Here is a 25,791-nt window from a genome sequence, read left to right as displayed (position 1 = left end):
GCTGACGTTTGCTCCGAAAGGTTCTCATCCCGCGACGTGTCAATGCGTGGATGAGAACGTGCCATAGCGACGCCTGTTGCTATGCACTCTTGCACTGCCTATAGAGAGTTTGGTGGCGCCGCACCAAACCTTTCCTATGCAAGGCATTTTTTTTTGCTCTTCGTTTATGATTTGTCAATTGCGCTTCTGGGTTAGACTTTGTGAAACATCTTAACAGGTTGAAAAAGCACACTTCTAACCCATAGTTTGTTTTGGTGCCAGTAGTGATGGGTCGTGTATAACAGGGATCCCCAACCACCGGGCCAGGTACCGGTCCATGTTGTATTTGCTAATGGGCCGCAGAGAAATAATTTGTTAACGATCGCAATCTGGCTTGTGCCTCTTGACACATCAAAATACCTGTCTATTCTATTGACTAAACCGAGTAGGGACTTGTGTACGTAGCCCTCTGATGTTTGGCCGCCATTACTGGGGTGTTTGCACACCTATAGGCTAGTGTGAATCAATGTAAACAGTAACGTTAGCTGCTGTTGGTCGGGTGTTGCACGTTGTACTTCTGGTCGTTTTGCTCGAATTAGCTATTTAAGTTCGCATAAATGACTGAAAAATAGATGTCTTTGGATGGCTTTTTTGCAGGGAAATTCCACCTGCTTGGCCAGAAGAGAGCCATTCTGCTAATATGCCGCTAAAAGCTTGCAAACGAGGCAACAAAAGCGAATGCACTGAGAGCATCATAACTCGTGGCAAACTATATTGCTAAAGCCAAGAAACCTTTTTCGATTGGAGAAGAACTTATCATGCCTGCGACCAAGAATATTAGCTGTCAAGTTTTAGGACAGGCCGCTGTGGTGACTTTTTACAGTTTTTAGCCCCGTCGTGCCATTTTCTGCCCCACATAACACCGGTCCGTGGTGCAAAAAAGGTTGGGGACCACTGGTGTATAATACCTCCTGGCTAACCCTGACTGCTTCACCACTTCTTTTGCTGGTCTTTAAGTGTGCTCCTTTGCTTAAAATCTAAACACGATCATCTGTGTGCTCGTGTTCATCGCGCGTTTGTGCTTCGACCCGCAGCTCCGACTCGAGCGACAGCCGCCTGCCGATCATCCGCCGAGGGGAAGGGTCCACGGAGGAGACGTACGATGAGAGCGAGTTCCACGAGGACGACCATTCACTCTCGTCCGACATGTACGACCGGCATTAACGTGGTCTGCAATGACGAGTTGTTTCTCATGCTGCTCTTCTGGCATTAGGCTGGTGTACCACGATGACACCTGCAAGCAATTGACTCCCATGGAGGAAGGAGACGATGCGGAGGAGAGAAGAGGAGGGGGAGGGTGGCAATCTCCCAGAAGAGTCTTCCTCTGCCCAACCTCTTTAGGTACTGTAGAAATATATTTCCATATATTCACAATAATCATGTGAAAGCGTGTCTTTTGTTCAGTGTATGTAATCTAATCAGGGGCTGGGGGTTGCACATTCCAAGCAAGTTTTTAGTGGAAGTTAACCCTCCCCCAAGGGGGAGGTAAGAAAAAGTGTAGGAGCTGAGAGGCGGGACACACTCTGTGTCCCGGTACCAGACTGAGATGTCTTTTCTAGTTGTCTGTCTTGAAGTGTAAATTCTTTGTTCTTTACTCCTGGATTCTGTGTCATTATCTCCTGTTCGTTATGAGAATAAAACAACCTGCAAAAAGGAAAAATCGACTCTTTTCGTTCAGTACAACTTTATTCCATTTATTTTCTATCTCTTGCTTCCTTTTAACTCTCTATTTCCACATCTTCAGGGCGGAGATCATCTTTCCATTTAGAGTGCTTGAGGAGGCAATCGAGACCAGACGTATCGCAGAAGACGGCTGTGCCGCTACACCTCGTCCATCATCAGGTAGAAGTCGCCTAATTTACTCGGTAGATGGCTGGCGATTTTCTGGCCATACTCATCGGTCGCTCCTCCTACAAGGCGCTAGCGGTGGCTGGGCTGAGTCCATTGATAAGGAGGAGCCACTCGCCCACCCTTTTCAGTCGACTGTGCTCCACGCCTCCAGCCAGTCCCACAGGTACACTGCTCTGTCATCGGCAGCCGAGTTGCAACAGATTTGACCGATTTTCTCTTTGCGCAGGGCAAGGCAGGGACGCCTCGTTTCAGCGAGTACCCTCGTTGAGGTTAGAGGGCTCCAACTCCCACGAAAAGCTAAACACCAGCTTGCCCTCGGTCAACTGCGGGCCCTGGTAAGACTGAACGCATGGAAATGAGTAACTGGCCTGTGCACACTTTAAGGCGAGGTGTGTTTGTGCTTGGTAGGTATAGCGACAGTAATGGGAACAGTCGGGTACCCAGTCCTAACCCAGCCTCTGGTATGCCGACGACCAATCAGAGAGCACCGCGGCCCGCATCGCTTACGGTGCCTTCGGTAATGGGTCACGACTCCAGCTCGCTGTCTCACGGCAGCGCGGGAAGTCTGGTGGAGGCGGTTAGTGTGTTTTAGTGTGAGTTCAATCTCCAGCGATTTACCGACTCCACATTTCTTCTCTATTCGCTTTCCAGGTTCTAATATCGGAAGGGTTGGGTCAGTTCGCGCAAGACCCCTCCTTCATCGAGGCCACCAAGGCTGAACTGGCCGACGCCTGCGACATGACCATCGAAGAGATGGAGCACGCGGCCAGCAACATCCTCAATGGCAACACGGCCGCCGCCGCGCCGGAGCCCCCCGCCGCCTCGCAGCACAGTCCCAACGGAAACCTCCCGCCCTTCCACAGAGACCGAGGGACGGACGAGGGCGGAGAGACCGGTGGGAGCAGAGGCTCCGTCCACGGGCCGTCCTCTTCGGAAGAGCGGCAGGAGCTGCTGGCGGGGATACGGGGACACGAGGAAGAGGAGGAGGAGGAGGAGGAAGAGGAAGAGCTCTGCTCGAGGGAGGACGAACACCACAGAAGCTCCGTTGTAACAGGAGGAGCGCGGCAGAGGACCAGCGTACTGCCGGAGGACGAGGACATGGAGTGCGTGACCAGCTTGTAGGACCTCCGATTGATGGCTGTGTTAGTCCCCGCCCCCTTTCACACACACAGTCAGCCTCTCCTTGGCCAGAGGAAACGGCTCCGAACGATGGCGGCCATGACGCCACAAATGCTTTGTACGTCTGAATGTTTGTAGTAAAGTATATCACACTATACTCTATATTATCAGAGTGTACGCTTGTGTGCGTGTTTTTCCCCTCTCTTTGTACGCACATTTGTGTGAGAGTGCGTGTGTCTCTAAAGTGCCTCACAGTTTTCTCACGTCCTCAAAGTGTGACGAGCAAAACGTTTCCGTGTCGCGGGTGAGCGGGGACGCCGCGTGCCAAGACGGAGCTCCTCCTCCTCCTCCTGGGTTCACTCGGGGTGAAGCGCTGTATCGTCAAAAAAAAAAGGGGAAAGGCAAGGCGTCCTCCTCTTCCAAAGGAACACCCCTTCCGCTGCGGGGTGCGAGGGATGGACCGGCACCCGACAAAATGGTGGATGGACTGGCCGTTCAGCTCTATCGGGTTTTCTTTACCACTCCCTGTACCAACAGGAAAGGCGACAAGGAGCGACCGAGCAGAAATGCGGACAGCCTTTGTTTTTCCGCATCATACCTCGCCTTCCATACTTCCTCCGATATTTTCTTTTGAGCTGTTCAGGTCGCAAGGAGCTGAACGATACAAGCGAGCACTTCCTCCTCCGCTCTGTATGTTGAAAGCGGGAGGCCATTTTGTTTTTTCATTTATCCTTGATTCGTTTTCACAATCGGGGTGCTGGTCTTTCACAACGTACATTTAGGAGAATTTTAAGCGATTTTAAGTAATCAAGCAGGGCGTAGACTTTTATTTTGAGGGGTGCGTGTCTGCGTCGGTACGATTGTGTGCGTGAAGAGGGGGTCATTCAATCAGTATGCACCTTTTACAGATTGTATCTATTTATTTATTTATTTTTCCCAGTAAGAGAAGTGCGATTTTGTGTGTATTTTGAGTGGTTACCTGCCGTATGTTCTCTTAAAAGAAAAGCTGATTTTTAAGCCTAGGCAGTAATTTAAGGTAGCATTACAATGACGTGTATGTGTGTGCGTGCGTGTGGTAATGGGCCTCTTTACGACAGGGTTACCACAGACAGGCATGCTTCCAAAGTTTCGTTAGCTGCAAGGACACAAAGAACTAGTTTTTTGTTATGAGCCATCAAAGATTTGTTTTCCCCTGTTCCGAGGTAGACAGCTTTTTCTTGGTAATTGTTCTTAAAAAATGTGCAGCGAAAGGGCCGTAACACACTGTTATCATTAATACAAGTCATCAGAACTCTTAGGGCTGTGTTAAAAGATGCTGCAAGAATTTTAAATCCTTCATGAAATGTTGAAAAAAAAAAATTGGGGTGTATTTTTGGTTACTTGGGCAGTTTTTAATCTCAAATTGGAGTTTGTAGCAAAAGGGACTTGTTTGGAAAAAAAGGGCATTTAGAGTTTCTATAAGATTTTTAGCTCTAAATCAGAAGAGGACAGCCTTTTAGCATAAATTAGCGATGTGGCAAAATGGTGTCTCCACATTTATTGTGGCCCTAAATCTTAGTGCGCTGTGACTCACTGTTGCCTCTAGAGGAGACAAGCGGTTGACCCTGGAAACGAAGATGGTATTTGACCTATTTCTTCACTCATAGCAGAAGATGGATGCAGTATTCAGTGCCACTTTAAGATCACTTGAACCTGTGAGGACTCTGTTTGTGCGTCAGGAAAACACTCTTGTGACATGAGAATTATGCAAACTCAATGTGAATGTGACGTTTTGCGCTTTTTGTTCATTTGCGGCTTCGTCTGAATGAAAGGAAGGTCCATTTCACGTTTAAAAGATACACTTTATTTGAAATGAGGAGCAATGTTGAACGGTCCCCAGGTTTGACCCAGAGTAACCCTGTCCAGTAACACCAAGATATGCAAAAAAAAAAACAAAAAAAATGCAATAACTGTCCGCTGAGGTGTTTTTTTGTTTTGGTTTTTTTACCCCATGCCAGAGAAACCTAACATACTTGAAATCAGGTGAGATGTAGTTTAGTGTTGCAGACATGTTTGAACTTTTTTTTTCTCTGTTGAAGCCTGATGTGTTTTTGTTTCTCTGGTTGATTGTCAGTGTAGCTGCTTTAAGGTTAGTGTACATAATGGATATTCTAAATGAAGTGGTCATTTTGCATATCTTGAAGAGGACAGCGGGTTTATAAGGGCTCATTTAAAGCCCCCTCCCAAGCGTATATTTGAAAAAGGATTTATTCTGAAGATTTTTTTTTTTTTTTTTAATTTTCAGGTCGAAAAATGCATGATTTTCACCAAACTGATTTACAGCCGTACAGTCAATGACTGCCTATGTCCACACCTAAAACCTAAAGGATTGTATTTTTTCATACAGTATACCTAATTGAAAAATCTATACAGGTAGTCCCCGGGTTACGATGTACAGGACTTGTGATTTTGACTTTACGATTGCAGAGTCTCATCCACCATTTTTTCTTTTTGTTTTTTTAGTCGCTTAAACAGTACTTAATTGCAGTGTTTTTCAACCGGTGTGCCACGAGAAATTATCCAATATCGCTTTTTTTTGTTAACGTCGTCAAGCGGAATTGCGAAAGGAAGGAAAGACTAGGTAGAAGGTTTCGGTTGTGCGGAAATGAGCGAGGTATTTCTCATGTCGCGTTCAAGAACTGCTCGGATTTCTAGCCACCTTGCTGTCCGCGACAATTTGGACCCCAGCACGTCTACTGTATATCACTGGATTAGACCAGTCAAGTGTCAATATACACAAAAGTGTCCTTTCCATATGTGATGACCGTCAATCCTCCTGCTGTGTTATATTCCAACACATTCTCGGGGACAGCAAGGTGGCCGATGGCTGGAAATCGGAGCAGTTTTTGAATGCGACACAAGCAACTCTCCAACAGCATAGCTTAAACGTAGTCTCCAAACGAAACACCCGTCGCTTCAAAAACAAATCGATGGACTATTTTGTTTGCCTTCGTGAAAACAGAGAAACAGGCAACTTTTTGAGAAAAACTACAAAGTAGATTGAGAAGGCCATCAAAGCCAGTTACCTTGTTGCTGAACTTGTTGCTAAATTCAAAAAGTCGCACACTGTGGCAGAGAAATTAATACTACCTGCCTGCAAAGTAATTGTCTGCGATATACTCAGCTCTGATGCGGTTAAAGACATTGCTAAAGTCCCCCTGTCTGATAAGTCTGAGCTTTTCAAGCCTAACTGCGATAAATTAAAAAAAACAACAAAAAAAAACAGACAGAGCTGTTAAGGAAGAGCTTCGTGTGAGTCAATTCCAGCCAGGAAATGGCTGGTGATGGCTTTGTCTTCATTTAAACAGGCTCAAGTCACACTGATTTAGAGTATATATTGAGAAATTATTGGATAATTATACTGTACAGGAAGTCATTTTTGAACATTTTTGGTTTGTGGTGTGCCGCGACATTTTTTCCTATTTATAAACGTGCCGTGATTCAAAAGGTTGGAAAACACTGCCTTATTGTACCTCACAGTATCTTGTTTTTACTTGATTAATATGACGTGTTCTGTCCTGACTAAACGTGAAGTTGTTCAGCTTGACAGACCACAAACAAGGCAATTGTGCTTTTTGAAGCTTTTTACCTACATTTACACAATCAGATTTTGCAAAAGCTGTAACACGTATATGAAAACTTATCTTCAAAACAAGCATTTTAACAAGAAAACACCTGACGCAAAACAATTGTTCAAACATCCATCTAATCTGATCAACATGTAAATTTAGTAGATTAGCCTAATTTGCCTAACAAAAGTCAGCTATCTTAAATGCTAAGTATGGTAACATATTCACAATTCTCATAGCAAATCGCTCACACAAAACTCCACAAACTGTAGCTCTAAACTTAATTACAAATGCATAAACAAACATATATTAGCTGAAACAACTTACAGCCTTATGTTGGCCAAACCAGAGCGCAGCTGTATCCTCCATCATTAAGCAAAATACAATACATGTAGTCCCCAGGTTACGTACGAATTCCATTCCTACCCTGGCGACTTTACCCAAATTTTAAAATAACTGTCCAAAAAGTCCTAGTTATTTTTGTTTAATTATATAGGATACACTGCCCTCTGGTGGCAGCGTTGGATCTATCTGGACTGTCACTTTGTATGACTGAGAAGCAGACTCAGATGTCTTGACATGGATAAAGGATAGCTGCGCTCTGGTTTGGCCCACATGAGGCTATAAGTTGTTTCAGCTAATATATGTTTGTGTATGCATTTGTACTTAAGTTTACCGCTACAGAATGAGGAGTTATGTGTGAGTTATTTGCTATTAAAATTGTAAATACTTTAGCTTTTATAGCATTTAAGCTAGCAGATTTTTGTTAGGCAAATTTTGCTAATTTAATCAACTAAATTTATATATTGATCAGATTAGTTGGACATTTGAACACGAATTGTTTTGTGTCAAGTGTTTTATTGTTAAAATGCTTGTCGTTTTGAACGTAAGTGTACATATGTGTGTTACAGCTTTGCAAATTGTCATAAGTGAAGGAAATAAAAAGCTTCAAAGAGCACAATTGCCTTGTTTGCCGTTTTTAAACGTGAACAACTTCACGTTTAGTGAGGACAGACCACGTCAGATTTAAGTAATTTAAGTAAAATAACAAAATAAGATGGGGGTCTTGACTGCCTTTTTGTCTCCAATGTCCCAAAGTCGAAATCGCTTAAGTCGAGTGCGTCGTAACCAGGGGACTACCTGTACTTTTGGACTTTTTGGATAGTTATTTTGAGATTTTGGTGTACTTAAAGGGTGAATTCTGATTTACGTGGAAATTCGGGTTACGTCGCTAACGTAGGAATGTAACACCTTCATAACCCGGGTACTATTTCTAATCAACAGAATGTTTAAAAAATAGAGTTAAGGAATGTATTAATGTTTTTTATTGGAATTTCCCAATTGCAATTTATTTTCGAGACTAGAGAAATATTGTGTTTACGGAGGGAAGAATCAAGTGTCATTTCATTCATTTTTGTGCACGTGCTGGCAATTCTCCGGTTTTGTAGCAGCTAGAGTCATGGTCTGTGTCCTGGAGAAGGGAAGAAGCCCCAGATTTTTCTTTTTGTTTTTAGTCTTACTGCTGCAAACGGATGTTTAGGAAAAGCCAGGATTGACTATTTTGCATATTTCCCTCAAGCATGGCCTCCAACCATTTAAAGCCCAGAAAGAGGAGCGGTGTGTACAGATATTTTATGGTAGAGGCTGGGAAAGTATATTCTAGAATGCTAGTTTCTATAGCAACTTTATTCTATTTTAGATATGAAATGGAGAAATACTATAAGCGTCAATGAAAAGTGGACGGTGCAATGAATAGAAGGCCTTGAGTTCTTATTCCCTGATAAGTTTCCTTTTGCGAGCGAGGTTTGACAGTGCATGTGCAGGATTGTAAAGGGAAGGAAAAGTGACCAAAGCTAAAGTATCGATCTTCAAAGTGAATCCAGATTATCAGCAGTTGTTTTGTAGCAACTGAGGCTTTCTTACTACTATTCGTTCAGCGTAGATAAAAAGGAACTTCTTGGGAGTCGAAAATAGGAGTCAAGACACACCAAGTCACCTTTTTAGCGTGCGCTTGTGTGCGTGCGTATTTGTGTGCAGCTTTAATGAGCCTTTACTGACAGGAATGTTGACTTTTTGGGGGGTTTCGTTCCAATCCTGGCAGAGGGCTCGCACATGTTTTTCTGTTTTCAGGCTAAATGGAGCCCTCTTTTTCACTCTGACCCTGGTAAAGTGTTTCAAACCCACACGCAGGGTTGTTTTTGTCTTCTCTGCAGCTGGAAATCGATAAGTGAGCCTCACAATTAGAGAGCGTTTGATCGCTGGCCATGTAGGATGACACAAGCCACATCCCTTCGTTTGCGTGAGGGCTTCTCATTGGCCGACATCACTTGGTCACCTCGGTTACGGCTGCATGATCTCGCGCATTCTTTTTCGGTTTCATTTTAGACTTTAGAAAAGGGAAGGAATATACAAATGAAATCAGAATATTACTTCAATCACTTTTTCTACTCCTATTTTCCATAAAAAAAGAAAAAAAAGTGACACTGAAAAAACACGAGAAAAAAAGTTGATTTGTAAATAAGTCGTGTACAGTTTGTATCTGTAAGTCGTCAGTCTGTCATTGGTGACAGAGTCTGTCTTGCTTATAACGCACGCTAACAGTAAATAAAAAAGGAAAAAGTATATTTAGACTGTATGGTCCCTTGAAAGCAAGTTTTAAATTAATATCTGATGTATATTCCTGTAACATTGCATTTTTATCTGAGAATGATGTTATTAAAAAATTGCAAATAAATTGCATTTCCTACACTTTGTCAGGATTTTATTTTTTTCACCACACACAGCAGTAAATGATGTTTCAGTGCCATTTGACAGTGATGTCATCTCGTATAAGACTGTCACATGTTAGTGGCCAAAAAATGTCATTCCATGTTTTCTTTTAAATGAATTGAAAGGGGAAGTTTTGATAAACTTAACATTGCATGCCATTTACTTTAGTATGAACAACCTTTGTAATCCAGCAGCTCTGCAGGGACAATGATCTGCATTTTGAATTTATTTGACTAAGATGTGATACTATCCTTTTTTTTTTTTTTTTTTTTTAATCAGCATGCTAAGCAGGCACCATTGCCTCCCGCTAGCTTAGCCACTCCGGAGCCCTGAAACTAATAACTGACAAACTGCATGGATTTTTTTTTTTTTTTTTTTTAATCAACTCTCCCGACTAATTAAACTCCTGCTAACTCGAAGATTAAGCCTAATGCCAAAAATTCTGAACTTCCCTTTTAAAATAAAGACCTAGCCGTTAAAATGTTGTCCATAAAAGTTGTAAAGCAATAAGACAGACAACAAAAATGAATATAATTAACATGAATTCCAAACCACACAAAAGTCAAACTCCGCCTATTGGCTCAAACGCACAATCTTATCAATAGTATATAATACGTCAAATTATTATCATCATTATGTTTTTTTTTTAGTAATGTTTTTTTTTTTTTTTTTTTTTTTTTTTTTTTACTACGTACAAGTTATTGAATTCAATATTTTGACAGCTGTTTCATTTACACAGCAAATTCTGACCGTTGTTTGCAACAACTTGATGTAGTTCCTAAAAGTCCCCTCAGGAAGGCGACGTTGAAAAGTAAATCTCGCGTACTGTACGTGAACCATGCTCAAGTGTTGCATATCCGTGTTGTTTTAGAATCCAAAATCGAAAAACGGATAACGACTTGTTATTTCTTTTTCTTTTTCAAATCCAAAATCGGAAAACGGATAACAACTTTATTATATTTCTCGTTTAAAAATTACAAAAAAATGTGTATTATTTGTACATTCCATATCTGTTGACATTTTCGATGAGGTGACCCGGAAGTTGTTGATACACTGATTCGCGTTCGCTGGTCGAAAACGGCGTTTTCACATTTTTTTTTTTTTTAAAGAATGTACAAGTCCGCTACCCTTGACAAAAACGTTAAGTAACATAAATGTAAAACTTATAGCTATCGTGCTGCTTGATTGACCCATCAATGGAATTACACGATAGAGACTGACTGACCTTCCTCAGAAAAAACAAATCAACAACTTCCGGGTCACTGCACATTAAAAATCATACAAACAAAAATAACAAATGCCATGATAATTCAATTCTCTCATTCCATTTTAATTTTTTTTTATTTTTTTTATTTCAAAACAAAATCAAAACATCGAAAAACGGGCCGTTATTTGTCTCCTCGTACCTATAGAGGTGATCTTTACTCTGTAAAGGTTAGTAGTAGCGTGTTCGCTGTCCTCTAATCACGGACCGGTGCCTCTGTTAAACTTTAACTCACAAATATAAAGTTCACGTTTAGGCGTTTAGCATCCTAACTCGAGCTGGAGGAGAGGAGGTAAGAACCCTGCCTTAGTGGATAGATAACACCACATAAAAGGTACCATTTTCTGGCATATTTGGGCTGTGCCGAGAGTCCTGACGGGTTTTTGGAACATTTCCCAGGATTGTTATGTACTCACATTTATATGATTACTTGTATGCATTATGTAGCCTTTCATTATTAGTCAAATAATTTGGGAAAAGTCCATTTTTGACTTTTTTGTAAGGGGGGGTGCTTACGCATTTTTTCAAAATTTAAAAAACGGTCAAAAAACACTTTTTGGCTAGAGAGCGCCGGGAAACGTTCCAAACATACATCAGGACTCTCGGAACCGCCCAAAAATGCCAAAAAAGTTGACTTTTGGGAAAAGTCCATTTTTGACTTTTTTGTAAGGGGGGGTGCTTACGCATTTTTTCAAAATTTCAAAAACGGTCAAAAAACACTTTTGGGCAAAAGAGCGCCGGGAAACTTTCCAAACATACATCAGGACTCTCGGCACCGCCAAAATATACCAAAAGGTTGAATTTTGGGAAAAGTCCATTTTTGACTTTTTTTGTAAGGGGGGGTGCTTACGCATTTTTTCAAAATTTCAGAAACGGTAAAAAAACACTTTTGGGCAAGAGAGCGCCAGGAAACGTTCCAAACATACATCAGGACTCTCGGCACAACCCAAATATGCCCAAAAAGTTGATTTTTGGGAAAAGTCAATTTTTGACTTTTTTGTAAGGGGAGGTGTTTATGCATTTTTTCAAAATTTAAAAAACGGTCAAAAAACACTTTTTGGCTAGAGAGCGCCGGGAAACGTTCCAAACATACATCAGGACTCTCGGAACCGCCCAAAAATGCCAAAAAAGTTGACTTTTGGGAAAAGTCCATTTTTGACTTTTATGTAAGGGGGGGTGCTTACGCATTTTTTCAAAATTTCAAAAACGGTCAAAAAACACTTTTGGGCAAAAGAGCGCCGGGAAACTTTCCAAACATACATCAGGACTCTCGGCACCGCCAAAATATACCAAAAGGTTGAATTTTGGGAAAAGTCCATTTTTGACTTTTTTTGTAAGGGGGGGTGCTTACGCATTTTTTCAAAATTTCAGAAACGGTAAAAAAACACTTTTGGGCAAGAGAGCGCCAGGAAACGTTCCAAACATACATCAGGACTTTCGGCACCGCCCAAATATGCCCAAAAAGTTGATTTTTGGGAAAAGTCAATTTTTGACTTTTTTGTAAGGGGGGGTGTTTACGCATTTTTTCAAAATTTCAAAAACGGTCAAAAAACACTTTTGGGCAAGAGAGCGCCGGGAAACGTTCCAAACATACATCAGGACTCTCGGCACCGCCCAAATATGCCAAAAAAGATGACTTTTGGGAAAAGTCCATTTTTGACTTTTTTGTAAGGGGGGGGTGCTTATGCATTTTTTCAAAATATCAAAAACGGTCAAAAAACACTTTTGGGCAAGAGAGCGCCGGGAAACGTTCCAAACATACATCAAGACTCTCGGCACAACCCGAATATGCCCAAAAAGTTGATTTTTGGGAAAAGTCCATTTTTGACTTTTTTGTAAGGGGGGGTGCTTACGCATTTTTTCAAAATTTTAAAAACGGTCAAAAAACACTTTAGGGAGAAGGAGCGCCGGGAAACGTTCCAAACATACATCAGGACTCTCGGCACAACCCAAATATGCCCAAAAAGTTGATTTTTGGGAAAAGTCAATTTTTGACTTTTTTGTAAGTGGGGGTGTTTACGCATTTTTTCAAAATTTAAAAAACGGTCAAAAAACACTTTTTGGCTAGAGAGCGCCGGGAAACGTTCCAAACATACATCAGGACTCTCGGAACCGCCCAAAAATGCCAAAAAAGTTGACTTTTGGGAAAAGTCCATTTTTGACTTTTTTGTAAGGGGGGGTGCTTACGCATTTTTTCAAAATTTCAAAAATGGTCAAAAAACACTTTTGGGCAAAAGAGCGCCGGGAAACTTTCCAAACATACATCAGGACTCTCGGCACCGCCAAAATATACCAAAAGGTTGAATTTTGGGAAAAGTCCATTTTTGACTTTTTTTGTAAGGGGGGGTGCTTACGCATTTTTTCAAAATTTCAGAAACGGTAAAAAAACACTTTTGGGCAAGAGAGCGCCAGGAAACGTTCCAAACATACATCACGACTCTCGGCACTGCCCAAATATGCCCAAAAAGTTGATTTTTGGGAAAAGTCAATTTTTGACTTTTTTGTAAGGGGGGGTGTTTACGCATTTTTTCAAAATTTAAAAAACGGTCAAAAAACACTTTTGGGCAAGAGAGCGCCGGGAAACGTTCCAAACATACATCAGGACTCTCGGCACCGCCAAAATATACCAAAAGGTTGAATTTTGGGAAAAGTCCATTTTTGACTTTTTTGTAAGGGGGGTGCTTACGCATTTTTTTCAAAATTTAAAAAACTGTCAAAAAACACTTTTAGGCCAGAGAGCGCCGGGAAACGTTGTAAAAACACGTCAGGACTCTCCGGACAGCCCAAATATGCCATAAAAGATGACTTTTGGGAAAACTCCATTTTTGACTATTTTGTAAATTATATTAATATTAAAATTTCAACAATGGTCAAAAAACACTTTTGGATGAGAGAGCCCCGGGAAACGTTCCAAAAACACGTCAGGACTCTCGGCACACCCCAAATATTCTAAAAAATTGACGCTAGCGTAACGTCATTGTTTCAGATAACGTGTAAAAGCATGCCAAAAGAATGTGTATGAATAAACAACACGACAAAAAAATCTGTTTAAACAATACGCCAGGCAAAACTGTTTCTCGTTTCCTCTTCCGGTCTGTGTTTTACTTCTGGGTTGCAAATTTTCTCAAAACTAAATGTAAGCCGCGGAGCAAGTGTCATTTCAGTGAATATGTGTCAAACGTATTGTCTCGGGCTGTGAAGGTTAAAATTACTCATACAAAAACAAAAGCATAGCAGATTTTAACTGACGCGCATTTTACGTGTGAAGTGTATTGTGTCAAATAACCAGTCGCAGTTCCATCAAATCCCCACAGAAGGACAGCTTTTTGACAAATTTTGTGCTATTTTATTTATGTTTATTTTTTGTAAATAAAGGCATTCATTTATCACGTGCATTTTCTGTGAATAGCCGTTTGCAGTTAAAAAACTTGCCACAGGTGGGCAGCATTGCAAGTGTGTTGTTTCAAACGCAGTTCCAAATACCCAGTTGCAGTTCCACCACATCCCCACAGGAGAGCAACTTTGAGACAAATATGCATTTATTCATTCATTTTCGCTACCGCTTGTCTTCTCGAGGGTCGCAGGGACAAATATTGATCTATTTTTTAAATATATTTTTTTTTCGAAATTTATATGATTTCTACATTGTAATTTTACAATTTGCAATGTAAAGACCAACACAAATAGTGCATTTTCTCTTGAATAACCAGTTGCAGTTTCACGAAATCCCCACAGGAGGATAGCTTTGAGACAAATATTGAGCTGTCTTATTATTATTATTATTATTATTATTATTTTATTTATTTTTTTTTTTTAACATTTCTCTATTGAACTACTTTGCAATTTCACTATTTGCGCTGTAAAGAGCACCATACGTATTTAACAAACTCCACGCATGTAATGGTTTGACGACGTTAACAAATTGTACATCACTAAACAAATTTGCAACAAATAAGACTGATTCATATCTATATTTTTGATCGAAAAGGCAGTGTTTTACCATAACGGTTATCCGTTTGTTGATTTTTTAAAATCCATTTATCTATTTATTTTTTATTGAATTGAATTGAATTGAATTGAACAATTCACGTATTCAAGACAAAAACAAAACCACAAATATTTACACAAAATTATAATGATACAAACTCAATATGCCAGGGGGTTAAAAACATTAAATTTGGAACATAAATACCATTTTTTTCATTGCCTTTGTTTTTTTTTTTTTTTTTACTTTGATATAAACGAGCCATTTATACTTTTAAAGGCTATAAAATAATATTTATCTCTGATTATATTCATTTAAAAAAAAAAAAAAAAAAAAAAAACACAAACAAACTAACAAAAACCCCGTAACGAATATGAATACATTTGTCGTCACCCGGTCGTCAAGTATCAAAGATGTACAATGAAAACATCTCACTCGAACTTAAATTTGCAGCACAAAAATGTATGTCAAGTTTTTTTTTTTTAAGAAACACATTTAAGTTCATTATTTTGTCTTTAAAAAGATATTTAACAATCCCATTTCTATGAATGTGATTTGACAAATTAAAAAAAAAATCAATAGGAGACAAAAATTGTTTGTTTTACACCGGAAGTGGATTATTCATTTGTGAAAAGAGTAACTCATCGTTTCTACAGAGGTGATCTTTACATTGTAAAGGTTAGTAGTAGCGTATTCGCTGTCCTCTAATCACGGATCGGTGCCTCTGTTAAACTTTAACTCACAAAGGTCATATCTATAAAGTTCACGTTTAGGCGTTTAGCATCCTAACTCGAGCTGGAGGAGAGGAGGTAAGAACCCTGCCTTATCGAATAAATAACACCCATGTGCTAGCTTATATTCCGAAAGTAAAAATATACATTTCCCTGTCAGAACTCGTTATTTTTTATTCATTTCTTAGACAAATACACTTCGAAATAAAAATAAAAAAAACACTCGTTTTAATGTCAATAATTCCGCTATTTTCATGTTAGCTTGCTAACGTAGTGACAGCAATACTGGAAATTCTGTTTTGCATGTGTACACACAAAAGCACAACTTGTCAAATAATGGGAGTATAATTGACAAAAGTCTAGCAAACAAACAAAATATCTAGTCTAAGACATTCCAGCAAAGTAAAATGAGTTTTTTTTTTTCCACAAATGTGTTCCTTTAGAATCAGAAAGGAAGTGTTGCTTGCAAAAAAATGAAGACAAACGGGAAGTAAAATACTGATGGATCCAGAAGAAGAAGAAGTGGCAGTAAATGTGGACGACATGGACAGGCTACTGATGTTCAAGATAGAGCGTCCTGTTTATGATGAAGCCCACCTCAGATTGCAACTTCTCCACCGCAAGGAGAAAGCCAGCACTATCCGACAAAAGATTACGCAATTGTTCCAGTAAGTTAAGAAAGCAGATTAAAAATCTTGGTTATTTTATATTTCACACGTCATGGTTGAAGCAGCTGCTCACACCCTCATTTACAATGTTGTAAAAGTGATGCAAAATGAAACTACTGGATGACTAAAGTAAACGTTAGACATGCATATTAGGGGTTCCTTCAGTAAACTTGTAAGGCCTGGGTGGTAGAGAAGCCATAATGTTTTGGGAAGAAATAAAAACGTAACTTGAAAAAAAATCAGAAATTATGACTAATATGTGTTATTACAAGATGTTTTATAAATAAAAACTGACAATAATCCCTTACTTTATTCTTGAATTAGCTAGAACAGAAACATGCAAATTCAATTTGACTCTGTGACTTCATCACCCCAAAACTTGCCAATAAATCTCCCTTTTCACATAGGTGTTCTTCTCAGCGGGCAAAAACAGCACTTTTAAGCTTCCTGCCTATTCTATCATGGCTGCCAAAGTATCCGGTCAAGGAATACCTGTTTCATGATATTGTCTCTGGTCTCAGCACAGGTGTTGTGCAGCTTCCCCAAGGTGCGCAACCGCTTGAGAATCCTCTGGAATCATAATGATTAATATGTTTAGGGGCTTGTTGCCAACTCCTGAGGTGCCGCTTTGGTTTTGTTTTCACTCTGATGTTGCCAGGAGAGTTTTGATAAAGAATTGGATATTTACCCAACTTGTTCTCTTTCGAATAGGCCTTGCATATGCGATGCTTGCTGCTGTGCCTCCAGTTTATGGTCTGTACTCATCGTTCTACCCTGTTCTGCTCTACACTTTCTTCGGCACATCCAGACACATATCCATAGGTGAGAAAAAGTATTACCTTATCGGACTTTGTTAAAACTAGGGGTGGGATCCTCGGAGTAGCTCACGATACGATACAATTTGCGATACAGGGTTGACGATGTAACAATAAATCTCAATTTAGCAAGAAAACATAATCATCCATGCACACAATTTACTTTCGCGGGTCACACAAATTGATTAGGTAGGCCAGCTCTGGCCCATCGAGCCACAAGTTTGAAACATGCTCTACTGTACTATTATCACTACTTTTCCCACTACTGAATCTGTTCATTTGTACTACTCTTTCCAGGCACGTTTGCAGTAATAAGCCTAATGATCGGAAGTGTTGCAGTCAGGGAGGTTCCTGATTTTTACACACTTCCCGTCAATGGCTCAAATGAATCCGCCATCTTGAATGGGACAATTCAGGAGAAGAGGGTTCAGGTAGCTGTGGCGCTTACAACTCTTGTGGGAATCATTCAGGTCAGTTTCCGTGACTCCGCTGCTACTTTTCAATTCGGATTCCAGTCATCCTTCCGCTCTCTTCTCCCCATCAGATTCTTCTAGGGATTCTCCGGTTTGGCTTTGTGGCAATTTACCTCACGGAACCGCTTGTGCGAGGTTTCACGACAGCAGCTGCTGTGCACGTAGTGGTTTCTCAGTTAAAATATTTACTGGGAGTGAAAACGAAACGCTTCAGTGGACCCCTTTCTGTTATATTTGTGAGTCTTCGTAACTTCGAATTAGGCGTGTAACAGTGCACACAAGTCACGGTTTGGTATGTACCTCGGTACGGGTTCACGATTCGATACAACATGAATAAACATTGACACCAATGGCCTGCTGGAGGTCATTTTGTAGGGCTGCTTCCTTCCTCCTTGCACAAAAAAGCAGATACCAGCTTTTCCTGGAGCAAGACTAGAAACCCATTCCTTTTTTGTGGTCAGTCACATTGTTGCTCCTGTTGTTGATTTCATTAACAACCGTGATGCTGAAACTAAACATATTCGCCGTCTGACTGTGTACACCAAACCGTGACGGGATACAAATACCGTTACACTCTTACTCAGAATGGTGTTTTTAAGCAATCTGACATGTCGGGTTTTTTTTGTCTTTGCAGAGTGTCCAGGCAGTACTTAGTAAGATTACAAGTACTAATATCGCCACGCTCATTCTGGGCCTTGTGTGTCTGGTCTTTCTGTACGGAGTGAAAGACCTCAACCAGCGTTTCAAAAAGAAGATACCCATCCCGATTCCCGGGGAGATTATCGTGGTCATCGTGTCAACTGGCGTCTCTTACGGCATGAAATTGGCAGGGGACTACAACGTCGATGTGGTTGGGGATATACCAACTGGGTAAGAGGTAGCGAGATGTTCAATGGTATCTTTATTTTGAGATGTCTTCGTTATAGATTAGATGGTCGAGGGTTTAACCTGAGCTGATTTAGATTGTTGATATTTACAGGGTTCATACGGGTCTTTGAAATCCTTGAAAATGCTTGGATTTTACTGTTGTGTTTTCAAGTTTTGATAAAGATATACAGTGGTATGAAAAAGTATCTGAACCTTTTGGAATTTCTCACATTTCTGCATAAAATCACCATCAAATGTGATCTGATCTTTGTCAAAATCAAACGGATGAAAAAATAGTGTCTGCATTAACTAAAACCACCCAAACATTTGTAGGTTTTCATATTTCGAGGATCGAAACGAGGATCGCATGCAAACAATGACAGAATGGGGGGAAATAAGTAACTGAACCATCACATTTAATATTTTGTGACACCCCCCCCCCCCAACCCCGCGTTTGGCAGCAATAACTTCAACCAGATGCTTCCAGATGAGTCATTGAGTCATGCACATCGATCAGGACTAAGCCTGGCCCATTCTTCTCTACAAAACTGCTGTAGTTCAGTCAGATTCCTGGGATTTCTGGCATGAATCGATGTCTCCAGGTCCTGCCAAGGCATTTCAATGGGGTTCAAGTCTGGACTTTGACTTGGCCACTCCAGAAGGTGTATTTTGTTCTTCTGAAACCATTCTGAAGATGATTTACTTCTGTGTTTTGGATCATTGCCTTGTTACAGCATCCATCTACTTTCTAGCTTCAACTGTCTGACAGACGGGCTCAGGTTTTCCTGCAAAACCTTTGAATTCATTCTTCCATTATGACTGCAAGTTGTCCAGGCCCTGAGGGAGTAAAACAGCCCAAGTCATGATGCTCCCTTCACCATGCTTCACGGTGGGCATGAGGTGTTGATGTTGGTGAGCTGTTCAATTTTTCCTCCACACATGACGTTGTGTGTTACTCCCAAACAATTCAACTTTGGTTTCATCAGTCCACAAAATATTTTGCTTAAACTTCTGTGGAGTGTCCAAGTGCCTTTTTGCGAACATTAAAGGAGCAACAATGTTTGTTTTAGACAGCTGTGGCTTCCTTCATGGAGTCCTCTTTTGAAAACCATTATTGGCCATAGTTTTACATATAGTTGATGTGTACACAGAGATTTTGGACTGTGCCAGTGATTTCTGTACGCCTTTAGCAGACACACTAGGGTTCTTTTTTACGTCTCTGAGTATTCTGCGCTGAACTATCGGCGTCATCTATGGTGGACGGCCACTCATTGGGAGAGAAGCAACAGTGCCAAACTCTCTCCATTTGTAGACAACTTCTCGGACTGTTGATTAATGAACATCCAGACTTTTAGAGATGGTTTTGTATCCTTTCCCAGCTTTATACAAATCAACAACCCTTGATCACTGGTCTTCAGACAGATCTTTTAACCGAGTCGTGATGCACATCTGACAATGCTTCTCATCAAGACATAGCTTACCAGGTGTGTGTTTTATAGTGGACAGGGCAGCTTTAAACCACTCATTCAGTGATTGGGCACACACCTGACTTAAAATGTTTGGTAAAAATTGGTTTCAATTGCTCTTCACGTCTCCTTAGACAGAGGGTTCACTTATTTTTCTCCCTTCTGTTATTGTTTGCATGCTATCTTCCTTAAAAAAATGAAAACCTAAAAATGTTTGGGTGGTTTTATTTAAAGCAGACACTGTTTTTTCATCTGTGTGATTTTGACATATCACATTTGATAGTGATTTTATGTTAAAATGTGAGAAATTCCATAAGGTTCAGATACTTTTTCATACCACTGTATTGTCAAACCCCGAATGTATAATCTGAAAGTACTTCAAGCATCTTCTCATATGTTGCCAGGCTTAAAACACCAGCCGCTCCAGATTTCTTGCTGTTCTCCAGTCTGGTGACCGACGCCTTCGCTATTGCGATTGTAGGCTTCTCCATGGGAATCTCGCTAGCCAAAATCTTTGCACTGAAGCATAACTACAGCGTGGACAGTAACCAGGTGCAGAAACAGGAAAAACTTGTCCTACTAACGCGTGTCGCTCATCCAGATAAACCGTGTGTATTCATACTAAAACAAGCTTTCCGTAGGAGCTGATAGCCCTCGGCCTTTGTAATTTCATTAGCTCTTTCTTCCAAACGTTCACCATCACTTGCTCCATGTCGAGGAGCCTGGTGCAGGAGAGCACGGGTGGTAAAACGCAGGTAATAAAATCAAATCGGGTTCAGAAAAGCTAACACTGGGCAATAATCGGTCGTTGTTGCTTCAGGTCGCAGGGCTACTCGGGTCTCTATTGGTGCTACTGGTCATCGTCGCTATTGGTTTTGTCTTCGAGCCGCTTCCGCAGGTAAGATGTGATTGGTTTGGAGTGGAAGAATTTGGATAGAAAATCATAATGATATAAGAATATCCCCCCAAAAATTGAGTGGAATTACAAAAGCGTCCAGTATCATGTTTTTACATGATCTTTATCTCGTCTTTACATGATCGTTATCGCGTTTTTACATGATAGTTACTGTGATTTTGCATGGTAGTATCACATTTCTACATTGTAGTTATCGCGTTTTTACAAGATAGTATCACATTTTCACATGATAGTTATTGCGTTTTTACAAGATAGTATGTTTTTACATGATGGTTAATCACGTTTTTACGTGGTAGTTATCGCGTTTTTACAAGATAGCTTGTAAAAACATGATAGTTATTGGGTTTTTACATTTTTAGAAGATAGTATCGCATTTTTACATGAGTTTTCGCGTTTTTACATGATTGATTTTGCAGTTTTACATGATTGTATCATGTTTTTACATGATAGTTATTGCATTTTTACACATTTTTGCAAGATAGTATCATGTTTTTACATGATGGTTTTCACGTTTTTACATGATAGTTAATCGCGATTTTACATGGTAGTTATCGCATTTGGTAGTTATCGCATTTTTACAAGATATTTTGTAAAAACGTGATATCACATTATTATATGATAGTTATTGCGTTTTCTACATTTTCACAAGGTAGTATCGCGTTTTTACATGATAGTTTTCGTGTTTTTACATGATAGTTTTTGCGTTTTTCCATGTTTTTCCATGATTGTATCACGTTTGTACATGACATTATCATTTGAAAACTTAAGAAATTATTATTTATTCATTATTATAATTCTTGATTATACTATATAATAAGTATTAAAATTAAATTATATTTAATATTATTTAGAATTTTTTTAAATATTACCAATATTTTGGGGGGAATTTTTTTTCAAATGGCTTTTATTCATTTTGAATATTTTCTAAAAAAGGGAAAAAAATCAATTGTACTTCATCTTTACCTCAATTGTATTGATTTATTTCCTGTAAATCACGGTCAACTTTAACGTGCCACATGGGAGTTTGTAGTTGTTTATACTATGTGAGCGTTATGTACTTCAGCGAGAAAATTGAAGTCGTTGCACATGATTTACTTAAAAATACCGCCTTTTTGTCTTTTTTGTTTGGCAGACTGCCTTGGCAGCCATAATTATGGTCAATTTGCTGGGCATGTTCAAACAGTTCCGAGACATTCCAGCTCTGTGGAGAACCAGCAAGATTGAACTAGTGAGTAAAACTGACTTAAACCCTCTTACAGTCGGTGGGCGTACCTGTGCGCATGCCATCTTACAAGCCTCACAACTTGATGACGTCACTCACGTGCTTGTGGCACCCCTCATTGGTCTTTATCGCCCAAAACGTTGATGCAATTAGTCAGAGTGGAGAAAACAACAGTTTGCACATCAATGTTATATTGTCCTGAAAAAAGGAGTTTGGAGTTTTAGCTGGATTATTCTTTCGTTGTTGTTGCTTTTATAGGCGATCTGGCTGGTGACGTTCGTGGCGTCTGTGCTATTAGGCTTGGACTACGGCCTCCTATCAGCCATCACATTTGCTTTATTGACGGTCATCTATAGAACGCAGAGGTATGTATAATCTTCACTTGAATGATTAACATTGACAATTGGATTGTTTGGCTAGTAAATCGTGCATTAACTTCATGTTATTATGTAATGATAATTAATGTCAACGAATCAAATCAAAATAAGAAAATATTAACATTTTTTCCACTATTTTTTTGTTTTTTCATGAAGTTCATGAAGTAGATTGAAGTCAATAAAAAATTTAAAGGCTAATTGACTGAATAGATTTCCTGTTTCAGATTAATTACTAAAGCAATTCAAATGGACAACAAAATGATTTTAAAAATACATAAAAAGTAAATGTTTACTTTTTTTTTAAAATTCAAAACAAAAATGAATCAATAAAAATATTTCATGTTTCTGCTTTTTGTAATAAAATAAAATAAAATGACAAATAATTTTTAAAAATTAGCAAATATTCACTATTTTTTTTACATCATTTTTATATGAGGAAATGTAAATAAATAAATAAATAATGAAAATAGAATTAAAAGGGAATAGTGGCATTTTTTTTGTTCATATGAAAAATTGATAAGTCAATAAAAATATTCTTTTGCTCATTTTTTTATGTCAATTTAAAAAAAATGTAAATGACATATTAAAAAATAGAAAACTTTTTTTAATGAAGGAAATGTAAATACATACATTTTAAAAAATACCAAAAAAGGGAAGATGGACAGGTTTCTTTTTTCATTCAAAATGTTCTTTTTAATTAAATAAATGTAATTTTTTTATTCAAATGGGGGAAAAAATGAATTGCAATGAAGATAAAAAAATAGACTATATTAAATATATTTTTACCAATTTTTAACAACAACAAATATATATATATATAATACCTAATTGCAAAATAGATAAATATAAATTATTTTTTAAGTTTAAATTTAATCTAAAAAAAAATATCCAAATTAAACTGAATATTTTTTTAACTAAAAATAATAATAATAAAGAATATTTCCTGTGTTTCGCTGTTTTTTAATTAAATAAATGCAACTAAAAACATGTCTAAAAAATGCTATTAAGAAGCTCCAAAAAGACCATTTGGACAATTTATTTACATTAATGTCTTTATATGATGAGTGAACTTTCAAACCAATTCTTTGTGTTGTTCTTTGCAGCCCAAAAAATGCTGTTCTCGGGCGGATTGCAAACACAGGATTATACTACAACATTGATGAATACGAAGAGGTGAGCTGAGAATCTAGAACGCATTAGCCAAGTTCCCACCAAAGCCCTCGACCGTGACATTCTGTGATTTTTCTCGTTCCAAGGCGACGGAATGTGAGGGGATTAAGATTTTCCACTCCAATTCGTCAATCTACTTCGCTAACTGCGACCTTTATGTGAGCGCGCTCAAGGAGAAGGTATTTTATGGGCTTTTACAATAGGTTTCTAGTTTGGAAAGTGTTACTATTAAAAAGTATGTGGACAAAGCTAGTTGTCACGCTCACAATTCAAAGTATTTTCATAGTCACTGTACATGGAACAGTAAAATTGTATTTGGCTCTTGGAAGCTAGTTGTTTGCTAGCTTTTAGTTTAGCTTTTAGCCAGAAACTTGGATTGGTTGTCACGCCATTAACAGTTCAAAGTATTTTTATAGTCTCTGTGCAGAGAATAGTAAAATTATATTTCAAGACAATTAGCCAGTTGCTTGCTAGATGTTCATTTAAATTTTAGACCAATTTGGATTGGTTGCCACATTTCATGTTATGACAATCCAACTCGTTTTTCCCAATTTCTACCGAGTTTAACCTGCTATTAGGCCAATTTATTCCATTTCATGATCCTATTTTTTGCTTTTTGTTGTTGTTTTTAAAGACAGGCGTGAACCCAGAAGACTTACAAGCGGCTAGAAAAGCTCAGAAAAAACAAAAAGCCAACTGCAGCGTGACGTGCTCGCCGAAAAGACCTGTCGAGGTACGCTTCTACTTCGAACTTGTTTGCGCTGGTTAAACACTGTCTGCATTGCGCAATCTTTATTCACTTTAGCAATACCAATTGCGTTATGAATAACTGTTCATACTTTTAGTCACGACTGATTTATACGCAAGTATGAACAGTTGTTTGTTTGTAAGGACAATGAACAAGCTGCCACGCACGAGATTTTGTCCTTTAACAAAACGATGGAAGACCAGACTAACGGCAATCTCGGAGAAATTCGCATGGAAGCGGATACAGAGGACGTAGCATTCCTGGAGTCTTCCGGTTCCGTCCATTCCATCATCCTGGACTGGACGCACGCCAGTTTTATTGACTCTGTGGGAGCCAAGGCCATTAAACAGGTTATTCATTGAATCAATTTAAAGGCAATGCATGCATCCTTTATGGACTATAAAATGCCTCATGATGGAGGAAAAAAAACACATAAAAACATTTTTGGACTAGTATTTCTTCAAAAGAAATGAATAGATGGGTCATTTGTTTTCAATAGGGTGCCATTTGGACGTAACAGAGGGGAAATTTTGTGCGAAAGTTGGCCCTCAGCCTAGCTTTGCTAGCATGAATTTGGATATTTGGTGAGAAATGTATAATTTTACAAATTAGCCTTTTGAAATGATTCTATTTCTTTGACAGAGTGGACACGTTATGATCAACCACACTGAACCTACTTCATAAAACTGTAAAATCTGATTTTTAAAGGAAGTCAAAAATCTTAACAGTTGAATTTCCCGCCACTGGGGTGGTGTTATCGCAGAAGAGAGATGTCATTAGTCAATAAGGATTCTTCTGAAAGTTACACAAACATAACAAAAGTAACTTGAATGAGTATTTGTCCAACTTTAGTGAAAACACTTCATTTATACACACAAATGGCACCCTAAAGAAAAAATACCCTGAAATTACAATGTAATTACATAAAATTTTATTTTTTTTTAAATGTTTTTGAAAATCCCACTTGGCGTTGAAACTTGCAATGTTACTGCACCTCAACTTTCCTAGCATGAACATGAGTTAGCATTTTTGGCTTATAGTCTGCTATTAGTCAGTTAGCTTAGCTGTAGCAGTTATAAAGAACTAAATACAAAATTGTTTTCCATAAGCGACTGTTTATCTCTGCAGGTCATTAAGGAGTATGCAGCAGTAGATATTAGAGTTGTCATCGCTGGTTGTAACAGTAAGTAAATGTGTCACGTTTATTAAGTAATACATGTATGCAAATCACCCCTAAGTTACCTAAATGTCCCCAAATATTGTGTAAAAAGCCACCTAAACACTTTAGATATACTCAAATACTCCCTGATAGTGACCTGTGTATCATTTTGTACACAAAGGTTCCCAATTGTATAACTTCTGCTTTTTAACCATTTCTGAAATTTCTACATGATTTCTGCTTGGATCAATTGTAGGTAATCTGCTATCCGAGCTGGACCAGTTGGAGTTCTTCACTGGAAATCTAAACACGGAGATGCTGTTCCCAACCCTCCATGATGCCGTGTTGCACTGTCAACATTCCCCACCCAAGATCACAAGCTGATACTGCTGGGAAGCTCATTCACATTGAATATTTTGCACTCTCGTGAAGCACTCAAGGGCATTTAAAAATGCTCTGGATTCAAATAATCCATCCTTATTGTTACTGGTTGCAAATATACTTCAGATGCTGTGGTAGATGTGAACTGTACAAATATTTTTTA

The 25,791-nt window shown here is 39.1% G+C and overlaps 2 protein-coding genes across 8 annotated transcripts in view; both read left to right on the top strand.

Moving 5' to 3' along the window:
* The window catches only part of cacna1c (calcium channel, voltage-dependent, L type, alpha 1C subunit), a 241,530-nt gene extending 232,193 nt beyond the window's left edge, over positions 1-9,337 (top strand). For both annotated transcript variants that reach the window (XM_057855351.1, XM_057855352.1), the window contains 7 exons: positions 1,074-1,187; positions 1,253-1,380; positions 1,784-1,881; positions 1,957-2,053; positions 2,117-2,225; positions 2,299-2,467; positions 2,542-9,337. In XM_057855351.1, the coding sequence (XP_057711334.1) occupies positions 1,074-1,187; positions 1,253-1,380; positions 1,784-1,881; positions 1,957-2,053; positions 2,117-2,225; positions 2,299-2,467; positions 2,542-3,012 (1,186 nt within the window). In that variant the 3' untranslated portion in view covers positions 3,013-9,337. The remainder of the gene's footprint in view (positions 1-1,073; positions 1,188-1,252; positions 1,381-1,783; positions 1,882-1,956; positions 2,054-2,116; positions 2,226-2,298; positions 2,468-2,541) is intronic.
* A 1,411-nt stretch (positions 9,338-10,748) lies between these two features.
* slc26a5 (solute carrier family 26 member 5) lies at positions 10,749-25,653 on the top strand. Of its 6 annotated transcripts, none has more exons than XM_057855312.1 (18): positions 10,749-10,942; positions 15,810-16,034; positions 16,442-16,581; positions 16,746-16,856; positions 17,147-17,319; positions 17,394-17,558; positions 17,957-18,192; positions 20,060-20,207; positions 20,297-20,410; positions 20,476-20,553; positions 21,704-21,799; positions 22,052-22,158; positions 23,274-23,343; positions 23,427-23,519; positions 23,975-24,073; positions 24,217-24,438; positions 25,217-25,271; positions 25,504-25,653. In XM_057855312.1, the coding sequence occupies exons 2-18, from the start codon at positions 15,868-15,870 to the stop codon at positions 25,629-25,631; spliced, it is 2,202 nt and encodes a 733-aa protein (XP_057711295.1). In that variant the 5' UTR covers positions 10,749-10,942; positions 15,810-15,867; the 3' UTR covers positions 25,632-25,653. The 6 variants fall into 6 exon arrangements, with proteins under 6 accessions (XP_057711295.1, XP_057711296.1, XP_057711294.1 ...); XM_057855313.1 differs by lacking the exon at positions 10,749-10,942 and adding an exon at positions 15,284-15,444 and having other exon boundaries at positions 24,232-24,438; XM_057855311.1 differs by lacking the exon at positions 10,749-10,942 and adding an exon at positions 15,284-15,444.
* Positions 25,654-25,791: the final 138 nt, after the last annotated feature.

The sequence above is a fragment of the Corythoichthys intestinalis genome, chromosome 13 (genome assembly GCF_030265065.1).
Source record: "Corythoichthys intestinalis isolate RoL2023-P3 chromosome 13, ASM3026506v1, whole genome shotgun sequence".
Lineage (NCBI taxonomy): Eukaryota > Metazoa > Chordata > Actinopteri > Syngnathiformes > Syngnathidae > Corythoichthys > Corythoichthys intestinalis.
The sequence above is the reverse complement of the archived record's forward strand: the minus strand, read 5'-3'. Positions and strand labels throughout refer to the sequence as shown.